This window comes from Crocodylus porosus, unplaced genomic scaffold, assembly GCF_001723895.1.
Source record: "Crocodylus porosus isolate Cpor-Errol unplaced genomic scaffold, CroPor_comp1, whole genome shotgun sequence".
NCBI classification, from domain to species: Eukaryota; Metazoa; Chordata; order Crocodylia; family Crocodylidae; genus Crocodylus; species Crocodylus porosus.
This window is the reverse complement of record NW_017728931.1, coordinates 63,097,648-63,109,518: the sequence shown is the minus strand read 5'-3', so window position 1 is coordinate 63,109,518 and position 11,871 is coordinate 63,097,648. Positions and strand designations below refer to the sequence as shown.

Sequence of the window (11,871 nt, the reverse complement as noted above, 5' to 3'; positions counted from 1 at the left end):
TAACAGGGCTGGCTGGCCCCTCCCCTCTGCTGTGGCTGCAGCTAGGCAAGGATTTGCAGGCACAGTGTCTGCTTGGCTTCTCCCTGCTAAACAGGGATTATTTCCCCCTTGCCTCTGGCTTACACAGACACCTCAGCATTAGCTAACAGACCACATGCTGGCTATGGTCTGTGCTATGGGAAACAACAGGCAGACAGGCTTTTTAGAGCTAATCAACAGGTAGCTTACTGTCCTTCCTTGGAAGAGCTGTTTAAGAAGAGCTCCATTAGTTACTGGAAAGAGGCTTTGTTTTCTTAATGAATTGGTAAACACTGAGTTAAGGGTGATAAACATTTCTTGCTGGGCTGCTGGGGGGTGGTGGCAGGAATAATCAGAGCACCCTGCTGAGGCCTGGCCACACACCCCTTCAGCTGTGCCTTGTGGAAGCAAAGGGAGGGGCTGCTTTAGCCTCCTCCAGCTTCTAGCCTGAGCCACTGCAGGCATATGCCTGCATTTCTGGGATGTCTGCCTGGTTACAAAACTGATTTATCCTAGCCAGGTTAGACTAACCTGCAAAGACTGAATAAACTCAGGCTCAGGTTTTTCAAATGTCTCTCCCTAGCCTTAATGATAGAATTTCTGGTGAAAATCAGAAAAGCCAGGAGCCTGCCTGTGAGGACACTCACTTGGAATGAGGGACAAGTATTTAAGTCCCTTTTCCAACTAAAACAGGCAGCTTTTAACCTACATCTCCCACTAAGTGAGTACCCCACTCACAAAGCCATGGTTATTCTTAGATAGGTGTCTTGCCAGGCAACAAATTTCAGGAAGTCTTGGTTTCATCCCAATACAGAAAAGGACTTTTTTTTTGGAAAGCTGAGGAGCTTTGTTGGAAATAGTTTTCCACTCAATTCAACTTTTACAACCTAAAATGTCAGTAAACATAATAACAAATGTCATAACCACAGAGGCTAATTTATCTGCCTTTGGAAGGGAATCTTACAACAAAAAACACTATTTCAATTCACCCTGTCTATTTGTATAGCCAATTTTTTTGCTAAGATTTACTTGCAGCCTTACTAATAAATCCTTCAATCAATAAATATGCCCCTTTGGGCAGGGGGCTGGACTTGATGATCTCTCGAGGTCCCTTCCAGCCCTGATGTCTATGAAAATAGATATAATAATTGATCTACTTGAATTTCCTGGTGTCCTCCCACATAAAAAGAGAAAGCATTTGAGGCGATTCAAATGTAAAATTAATTTAAGCTTAATAATTATATTCTTGTGCATTACTGATGGACAGCTTCACTGCCACCGTCTGCCCACCCAGCAGCCCACCATAGTTTGACTGCGCAGGCAGCACCTACCAGTATAGCCAGGGTGGACCCCCGATGGTGGCAGCTGGGAAGCTGTAAGGGTAGCGCTTTGTGCCTGGTACATGGCATCATGCCACACCACCACCACTGAGGAACATTGAGGAGGCTGTACCCAGGTCAGTGCCTGGTGGCCCAGGAGATGCAGGTGATGGCGCTTGGGGCAGAGGGTGTGACCCCGTGCTGTGTGCACCACTGTGAAGGCCAGGTCTGACCTGGCCACCACTCTCCAGCAGGTAGAAGGAGCCACCGGGCAGGAGCTGCTGCCCCAGTTGCATGCTCAGCTCAGTTCTGCCCTGGGCCAGCAGACACACTCAAACCCCTTCCCTGCCCCCGTCCCCCAACCTGGGCCTTTCTGCTTGGTGGGGCTCACATCCAGGACGGTGCCTCCACAACCCCTCTTGTGTGTGTCCCCATCTGAGCTCAGGGCCATTTCCCTCCTCCCGATCTGACCTTTGCTTCTGGGCTGCCCCAAGCAAAACCCCAGCCCTAATGGCTGAGAAGGCGCCGCAGGATCACCCCCTTGCTGGGAGGAGGGTCTCTGGGAGTCCTGGGCTGTGCTGAACCACAAGCAGGAGAGAAAAAAGTCGGGCAGACCCCAGCTGGGATCCCTGCAGGCCAGGGTGAGGATTTAAACCCCTCCCCAGTCATACTCAGCCTGCCAGGGTCTGGGCATGCCCTCCCTCAGCTGAGCTTCCCTGCAGCCTGAAGGGAAGGCAGGGCTCATGTTTGCACACCCCTGGCTTCTAGTTTGGGCCACTGCAGGCATGTGGCTGCATTTCCAGAACCAAAAGTGAATGCCTAATCATTTGCTTTTTGGTTCAATCTTCGCAGGTTAAACTAACCTGCAAAGATTGAATTAATTCAGGCTCGGGCTTTTTGAATGCCTGTACTTAACCTGAAACACCAGTTTCATGTACACAGTTTCAGTTTTAATTCACTGCAGCTGACAAATAGCCTGCTCCTGCCTAAAAAAGCACATGCTTCAGAATCAGTTAGCCTGTAGGGCAAAGATTGGCAACTTACAGCCCCCATGCACATTCTGCCCAGGAAGAGGTCAGATCTGACAGTCTGCGTTACATGGAGGGTCAGGCAGCATACAACCACAAAGAGCTGCATACAGCTACATGGAGCTGCTCAGGCCCCTGCAGAACCATGTGCCTGTGCTTACTTCACTGCAGAAGGGCCAGGTATCTACAAAAAGAATAAGCACAGGCAGCTTGGGCACCCTAGGTGGCAGAGATTTGCTTTATGCAGCAAGACACTAGGTCACAAGCTCTGGCCTGGCAAAGTGTTGCCAATTCTTGTCCCTTGTTCTGAGGTGCCACTCTGGCCTAACTTCTGTCTGACTTCAGACTTACACAGCTAACCACTCATCTGAAATAGCACCTGTCTTACTTCTACAGTTACTCTTACTAAGCCCCTATTTTCACAGAAACACAAGTGTTATGAGCAAGCTGAAAATTGGGCTCAGGGAGAAGCCGTAATTTTTGCCTGGAAACCATCTTTATTCCCAAAATGGGTTTTGTGAAAAACAATCCCATATTTAGCATTTGCATGGAAGTCAAAGACTTCCATAATTGTCACTAATGAATGACCATGAAAGCAGGTATGGTACACAAACATATTATCCTCAAAACAAATTCTAATGTCTGATCACAGACCACCGACACAGATCACAGTTCCTTGTAAACATCTAGGACCTGATTATATTGAGGATCAATATAAAGCAAGGTGACATGAATGCTTTTCAGAGCTGTAAAATAAAGAGTGGTTTCCTGGATTTATTTTTTGAACACTAACCAAGGCAATTAACTGAATTCCGAAGAAGTTCTCCAAAATGGATTAAACTACTTGCTGAAGCATCCCAAGAGTGAGCTAATGTATGATCATTTACTTCAAAAGGCTTGTGTACTGACCAAAAAACTGCACTAGACTTTAAGTTAAAAGTACAGGCAAATGAGGTTAGGGACTGACAATGGATTCAAATCTATTCTTTGTACCAGTCAAAACACAACACACAAACTGATATGAAGGATAACAAAGTGGGGATCTTCCTAGACAATACATGTCCTGAGAGAAATGGTGTAAAAGACACTATTCAATATAGCTGCACCTACTTTCATTCTTCATCTTATCCACTTACCTCTGACTACCAAAAAAGAAAAAAAAAAATCTTACGTTTTACTCAAGTAGTACTGCAGACTCAACACAGCTTTAGAAGGAAGAGCTGGAATCTGTTTTGGCACACATATAAACTTAATCGTTAATTAAGATTTTCCTGTAGCTTTTGTATTACCATTGATGAGACGTGAGCCAGAAACAACTGAGCTTGAATTTTATCTGCCAGGTTCAATGTTCAAGACCTGCCAGCTAGAAGAAAGTAAACTCTTTAACTTGTCGACAGCTCATTAAAGAGTAAAAAAAGCGACAGAAACTTTGAAGTATATTAAATTAGATACTAAGTAGCAGTTCTGTAAAACTGCATGCAAGTAGGAAATTTGCTTTCATCAGGCATCCACCATCTTTGAATGTGAAGGCTTGGGTTCCAAGCTACTAAACACAATCACTGGAGTCCTGGTTGCTTTGTAAATGAAACAGATAAAGGGTCCCAAAGATGGAAGACACTTGCACTGTGATTGGAATGAATGGCACAGAGGCCTCGAGGTCACTAGCATAATAAAGCATGAACTAGCAGGGCACCACCCTGTTCCAACTTATAGGAGACACCAGAACAGCATCCCCCAGTACCATACCACTGCTGTAAGCAGCAGCAACAGCAAGGGACTGACATGCTCAATGCCTTTTTACCTCAGTCTTCACAGGTAAAGTCAGCTCCCAGACTACTGCACCAGGCAGCACAGTTTGGGGAGGAAGTGAGCAGCCTTAAGTGTTGAAAGAATGGGTTAGGGACTATTTAGAAAAAGCTGGACGTATACAACTCCATGGGGCTGGATGGGAGGCACCTGAGGGAGTTAGCTAATGAGACTGCAGAGCCATTGGACATCATCTTTGAAAACTTATGGCAATCAGGAGAGGTCCTGGATAACTGGAAAGTGCCCATATTTAAGAAAGAGAAGAAAGAGGATCCAGGGAACCACAGACCAGTCAGACTCACCTCAGTCCCTAGAAAAATCACAGAGCAGATCCTCAAGGAATCCATTTCTAAGAACTTGGAGGAGAAAAAGGAACAGTCGGCAACCTGACTGCTTTCTATGATGAAATGACTGGCTCTGTGGATGCAGGGAGACTGGCGTATGTGGTGTACCTTGATTTCAGTAAGGCTTTTGATATGGTTTCCCACAACATTCTCCCAGGCAAGCTAAGGAAGTATGGGCTGGATGGACTGTAAGGTGGCCAGAACTCTGGCAGAAGCATTGGGCTCAAAAGGTAATAATCAATGGCTCAATGACTAGTTGGCAGCTGGTATCAAGTGCCCTAGAGGTCGGTCCCAGGGCCAGTTGTGGTTAATGTCTTCATCAACGACCTGGAAGATGGCATAGAGTACACCCTAGCAAGTTTGCAGATGACACCAAGCGGGGGAGAGTAGCAAATACGCTGGAGGGTAGGGCTAGGGTTGAGAGTGACTTAGACAAAGTGGAGAATTGGGCCAAAAGGAATCTCATGAGGTTCAACAAGGACAAGTCCAAAGTCCTGCACTTAGGACAGAACAATCCCATGTACCAGCAAGGGTGGGGGCTGACTGGCTGAGCAATAAAAATGGTCAGGAGGCTGGGGCACGTGACTTGTGAGGAAAGACTGAGGGAACTGAGCTTACTGAGTCTACAGAACAGAAGACTAAGGGAGGATTTAATACCTGAAGAGGGCGGGGGTCGAAAGAGGATGGAGCTAGACTGTTCTCACTGGTGGCAGATGACAGAACAAGGAGCAATGGTCTCAAGTTGAAGCATGGGAAGTTTATGTCAGATATCAGGAAGAATGTTCTCACTAGGAGGGTAGTAAAACACTGGAACAGATTATCCAGAGGTAGAAGACGCTCCATCCTTGGACGCTTTCAAAACCTAGCTAGACAAAGCTTTGGCTGGGGTGATATAGTTGGGGATGGTCCTGCTCTGAGCAGGTCAGACTGACTACATGAACCCTTGAGGTCATTTCCAAACCTAATTTTCTATGACCAAGTCTCTGGGGCAGGTAAGACTCCCAACCTCACCTAGGACCCCCCTGCCTCATGCTCACCGCCTCCGTCTCTCAGGCAGGATTTTGTCCAGACAGGGTTCTGCTTCACCCTGTCTAAGCATAATGATAAAGTTATTGTTATTTCTTGCAGTAAGGACAACCACAATTCTAATATAATAGAGGGCTTGGTCCATCTGTCTGTCTGTAATGCTCTTGGAGCATGCTGATTGCTTTCTGAAAGAACCCCTCCCCCTCTGCTCCCTGGAGGTGGCAGAGTGCCACCATGAAAGTAGGGATGGGGTGGAGAAGTGAGGCCGCACAGCTGGCCTCACCCCGCCCCCACCTGGCCTCACCCCCCCACCCCCCACCTGGCAGCAGTGGTGCAGGGTGCTGGCAGAGGGGAATGGAAGGGACAGCGGGGCAAGCTTAAGCCCCTCCCCCAACTCCTGAGAGGTGGCAGCAGCCATGGGGGCAGGGAGGATTAAGGATAGGGCTACCAAGCTTCCCCCCCACCTCCATCCTCCTGGTCATTGTTGATGGGCAATTTGCTAGTCTACTAATAAAAGGCAACATTTGGTGCTAATGGACTATTAGGAGCCAAATATCAAAGTTGTATGGCTCACAAAACTAAGCCAGATCTTCTCAACTATAAGCCAGCTGGCACTGCATCTTGAAAAAAGGATCAAGAGCATCTTCAAGCAATCCCTACAGTTCCTATTTGCATGCCTTGCTATCTTGATATATCACAATACCCAGACTCCTCATTTCCCACACTCCAGAATGCCCATCCTCCTTGCTGCATGTGGTGCCCACTCTGCCTGGTCCAGGGTACACATGCAGCACAGGTCTCAAAGTAGGCACTGCCTGCAACAGTCCCAGACAAGCCAGAGCAGGCACTAGATCTGGCATGGTGTGGAGAGCTAAGAAAGATGGTGAGGAGGTTGTCAGGTTGTCAATGGGTTCAGTCTGGCCTGCAGGGCCAGCCCCGTGCCGTTCATCCAGCCCATGGACTGGTCCCAGGCCACCCACTTGGCCCATAGGCCAAAACAACCCAGCACAGGTCAGAGGCAAACAGACACTAAGGCCCATCAACCACCACCACCCCATGGTAGAAGCCCCCACTGCCATGTCCACAAGCCGTATACAGTCTGCAGGCTATATATTGCCAACCCCAGTTCTAGACTCATTGTTCTATGATGTAAAATACGTCCACCTACGTATTAAAATGGAATGCCATCCTTAACCTTAATCCAACTTCCACTCCTTTCCAATAAGCTCCTGATATGGCTATAGTTCTCTTTTTTTTTTCTACCTGAGTGTCAGCAATTTCGCCATATGTCCCCCCGCATACACATTTAAGACAGATGACTTGATCGACAGAGGATTGATTGATCCTTAGAAGTCCAAAAGTTGACCTACCACAAAAGCTACTTAACTAAGTCATCTTGTAAATTATTGGGAAACAAAAATAACTTAGGAGCTTTATCAGATGCTATTTATCCTTGCACCTTTGCCAGTATAGCTGAGGTGCCTTAGTAAAATATTTTAAAAATGGAATTTTAAAAGATTTTAAAGATTCCAATTTTCCTCCATGTTTTCCTCCCTGTTCCATAACTCCAAAAATAACTTAGCTATACCTCAAAAACCAGAGGGACATTTAAGAGTCTCTTTAAAAGGTTAATTAATTAATTAATTATATTATGAAATTTACATTGCATCAGTGATTTAGCAAAATCTTATGCTTTAGGTTCACTATCATGACAAATACAGAAGTATATCAAGTATAAATACTGAATTTCAAAGGAAAATAAATCAGGCAAAAACTGTTCCAAAAATATGTAAATATAAAATCACCAATATCAGAGACAGTCCACCTGAGAGACAGCTGCAAACCAGAAAGATAGAGACAAAGAGCACCCATGAAATATATGTTTACTAAATTTACCATGTTTTAAAAGCATGCATAAAAAAATAATTGTTTTGTTTTTTAAGCATCAAGAAAAAGTGGAATAAGCTGACACCCAAGCATCCAGAAAGGAAACACTTTTAATTTATTTTAAGCAGCCCATTACCAAGCCACTGAAACAAATAAACAAGACCCACAGTAACTGTAGGCAGGTCACGAAGCTCCTGTCTTCTTGTTTCTGTCCCAAAATGTTCATTTTGGTAATGTTCAGACAGATCAGTAGGTGTTACAAACATTCCCATACAAAGTGGACAGATGAAGCCCTGTGAAATGTACATTTATTTTTTTTTTAATCTAAACTAACAATGGAAAGAGTAAGAACAGGTAAGGTGTCAAATTGGTGGATTTAAAAATTCTTACAAAGCAAAGAAGGCTGGAGGCTGTATCTTTTTGTTTATGAAGTTTTGTAAGACAATTTCACAGATCATGAGATCATAATAGAAAAGGCAAACAAAAGCATGATTAGAAATGTGAAAATAAACCAATTTATCTTCGACTAAGTTTGAACATGCTGCCATAAGACTGTTAACCATTTTTAACCAGTTTTGAAAGGTTTTTGGTACTGCTCTGTAGTACAAAGGGACAATTTACATACACGCAATCACAATTTATCCATTATAAAGTATCATGTAAAAATCTAACATATTTTATATGTTTTTCAGAGCTTTCATAAAACAAACAGAAAGGCAAACAGAAAGAATTATATTGTACACAAGTTAGCAAACCCAATTTAACAGTTGCAGAAAACTGGTGAGAGTTCAAATTGGGTACTGACAGATATGGGGGGGAAAAAAACTCCAAAACAGTGCTTTACTGGAAGAGAAAGCACATTAGTTTGACCCAGCTCCCCAGCCTCTGTATAGACAGTGTGCTTCAACAGGGCTGTTTGGTGCTTTTATTTAATAGCTGATTTAATTTAACAGTCTTACATCTCACATTTTCATCTAACACATGGGGCAATAACAAAAGTATTTCTAGATGAGCATATCACATGACAAACTGAAAAACTGATTTTATTTTCTCTATGTAGGGTTTTCAAATCACAGTGTAGTCCACTGGGAAAAAATGATACAGTACTTAAGAAGGTAGATGGGTGCACTAGAGAAAGGGTTGGCAAGTTATAGCCCAGGCGCCACATCCAGCCTGCAGGATATGGGACTTCAGTGGCATTCAGCAGTGGGTGGCTGTCCCCATGCTGTCATGGGGAAAAGTGCCCATGGCAGCTAGATTCTGGCACTCACCATTCTCTGACATGAACTGGGTCATTCCAGCCTGAAGCCTAAACAAGTTGCTAAGCACTGCCTGGGTGGGTCCAAGAAACTCAGCACCTTCAGCTAAAGTTTACCAGAGGAATGAATTATTTGGACAGGTAGATTTGACGTGAGTTCTATCTCCAACAAAAATATGGCAACACAGAGTTGTATCCTCAAGCATGAGCTCTACCTCCAACAAAAAAGAGGGCTTTGAGCAGGGATTTTAACTCGAAAAATTCCAACCAGTTCAATTAATATATCCGTCCTTCATCCTTCTGTTCTCTCTAGCCCAGCCCTGCTGTTTATAGAAGGATCATAGTCTCTGAGCAAATACCCAGATCTTCTGCGGGGCCAAACATATTTTCTTACTTCTCGGCACTTTAAAGTGTTCTAGGCTGGAAAACCACCAAACAAGCCATTTACAAACTAGTCAGGGGGGGACCAGCAGGCACTGGGGAAGTCCCTGTTCCCCCGAGCACTACCAGGAGTGATTAGAAATAACAGTCACAAGCTGGCAGCGGGTAGATTCAGGCTAGATATCAGGAGGCGCTACTTCACTGTCAGAGTGGCTAGGATCTGGAACCAACTTCCAAGAGAAGTGGTGCTGGCTCCTGGGGGTCTTTAAGAGGAGGCTAGACAAACACCTTACCAGGGTCATTTGACCCCAGTACTCTTTCCTGCCATAGCAGGGGGTCAGACTTGATGATCTGCTCAGGTCCCTTCCAACCCTACCAACTATGAAACCAGCCTAGATAGAACAGAATAAACAGGGACTCCCAGTTCTACAGAACAGTAGGTAGAAGATCCTTCAAACAGGTCTGGGTGGCTGCTCACAAAGTAGTTGTAGAAAAGGTTCTCAGGCCAGTTACATAGCAGAGAGAGGACCACCATACCTTTTAAGATTAAACATTATAAATACTTAAATATCAGAGGTTCAAAGAGTGTTAGATATTTCAGTATAAGAGAACAATGATTTACCTGCAGCAATTAAAATGACCACTGCACTTTGTTGGAGATCCTCAGGGAGCTTCAATTAGTACCATTTGCTACTTGGTATGCAACCAATAACCACATTAATCAATTTATGCAAGATATTTGTAAGACAGCCTAAGATAAGTTTTATGACAGGTATCAAGATAAAGTAATGCACAAACCCTATGCCTGAGGAGGCTTTTCCTGATGAGCCTTTGAAGCAACTGACAAAATAGCAATGCAAAAACCACGCAACACACTAAAACTTCTTTGTATACTGCAATATGCACGTCATTTGGGATGTCAAGTGTAAAAATCACTGATGTGCAATTATTATATCAGCAGATATTCCTGCTCATACTTCACTGCATACAAGCTGAACATGAAACGAACATGTACAGAATCAGCACAAATAAATCTTCTCTTAACCCACACACATGTATTTGCCAATGTACACAAGGATCATTTAGTTAAGGTCCCTGAATCATCTCCCTAAAGCTTCAACAAATGAGGTTGATCAGATCCCAAGTTTGAGACTCTATTTCCATGTACTACTATCCTATAGTACCTCTGACGAGCTTTCATTGTTCACATCCACTGCATTTCCAGGTGTTGCAGAGGAATCCGAATCTGAGCTCTGGGATCCAACTCTGCCTGGAGTCTGAAAAAGAAAAGATTTAAAAAAAATATTAAATCCTCTCTGAAGTCTGCTATAAATTAAAACTACCCATTTGCACAAGAATTTTACAACAGTTTCATCAATCCACTGAACAATTTCATAAGCAATCCATAAACCGTCAATGCAGTAACATTCCATAAAAACTTATTGCTAAATTCTCAAAACATCATGAGTGATGACTATTAATAAACCCCTATTTAATTTCACTTTCAGCAATTTAGCACAAAAAGAATTAAGCCAAGCTGTGCTTGTTTTTTAAAATCACAGTTAAATAGCCATACTTACTCAAATATAAGACAACCCCAGATATAACATGACCCCCCAATAACTAGATTCTGTACATGGAAAAAATTATAAATTTAATTTTCCAGGGACAGAATCTAATTATTGAAGGTTTACCTTGAATTTGTCCCCCTCCCGCTGCTAGAGCAGCAAAAATAAATTGGGGGGTTTTGTACACACACACACACACACACACACACACAGAAGTGCTGCTTAAAGAGGGGGAGGGGTGTTGGTACAAACTGCATGCTATTAGTGCTAAGTCAAAAGGCTCATGATTTACCACATCGTTCATCGGGCTGGGCGCCAGCAGAGTCAACAGCATTACAAGCAACGTGACCCCATAGATTACCACTGCTCATAGATGTTAGGGTCGGAAGGGACCTCAACAGATCATTGAGTCCAACCCCCTGCTTAGGCAGGAAAGTGGGCTGGGGTCAGATGACCCCAGGCAGGTGCCTATCCTTCAAATAAAGAGAACTGAATTTGCAATCTGTATTCTCTTGCTGGATTTTATAGCTATATATTCAGCTATGAAATCATAATTTCATTAGGAAGAGAGAAAAGATTAATTAGGTGAAGCCAAAACACATGGGAAGAGGAGGAGGGGAAAGTCTTGGCACAAATAGGAAACATTTAATTTCAGCACCCATTAATGAAAGTAACTCATCACAGAATGGAATCACCAGCGGCTTGCCTGATCAAAGCCTGCTTTGCTCCCGGAGGCCCCAGAGACAGAACCCAACCTACGCCTCCTTGGATGCTGCTCACAGGGGCAGGACAAAGAAAAACAACAGACTGATTTTTTTTTTTTAATTAGGCACTTCCAAGGTCAAGGGCTTTCCTCTTCTTTCCCTTGTTTCCACACTAAGTTTTACAAACAAAACTTAAGGCTAAAGTTTCCAAATGCTACCTTGAAAGCCTGATACAAAATAAAGCTTCCCAAGATTGTGTACAAATAGCTGAGGAGCGACCTGCGCATTCCAGATAGACAGACATAGTGGTATCAATTTCAAATGATACCAAGATAAACCATTAAGATGTAAATTATGTCTTCAAATTCTTGTAGTGATATAAGTGTAGCACAACCAATATGGTTTCATTCATGGTTAAAATCAGCTAAATTACTGTAACTTGTACCAAGACAAAAGCAGGCAGATCAGAACAGTTGACGTGTCCCCCTAAGCAGTTCAGCCTTCCATTTTAAAAGCAGCTAAAAGATAGCTG

The 11,871-nt window shown here is 43.8% G+C and overlaps 1 protein-coding gene across 1 annotated transcript in view; it reads right to left on the bottom strand.

The window, feature by feature from the left end:
- Positions 1–10,939, bottom strand: part of EEA1 (early endosome antigen 1) — a 93,558-nt gene extending 82,619 nt beyond the window's left edge. The window contains exons 1-2 of the mRNA XM_019543926.1: positions 10,928–10,939; positions 10,252–10,344 (exon numbers count right to left, since the gene is read on the bottom strand). Of these exons, the coding sequence (XP_019399471.1) occupies positions 10,252–10,344; positions 10,928–10,939 (105 nt within the window). The remainder of the gene's footprint in view (positions 1–10,251; positions 10,345–10,927) is intronic.
- Positions 10,940–11,871: the final 932 nt, after the last annotated feature.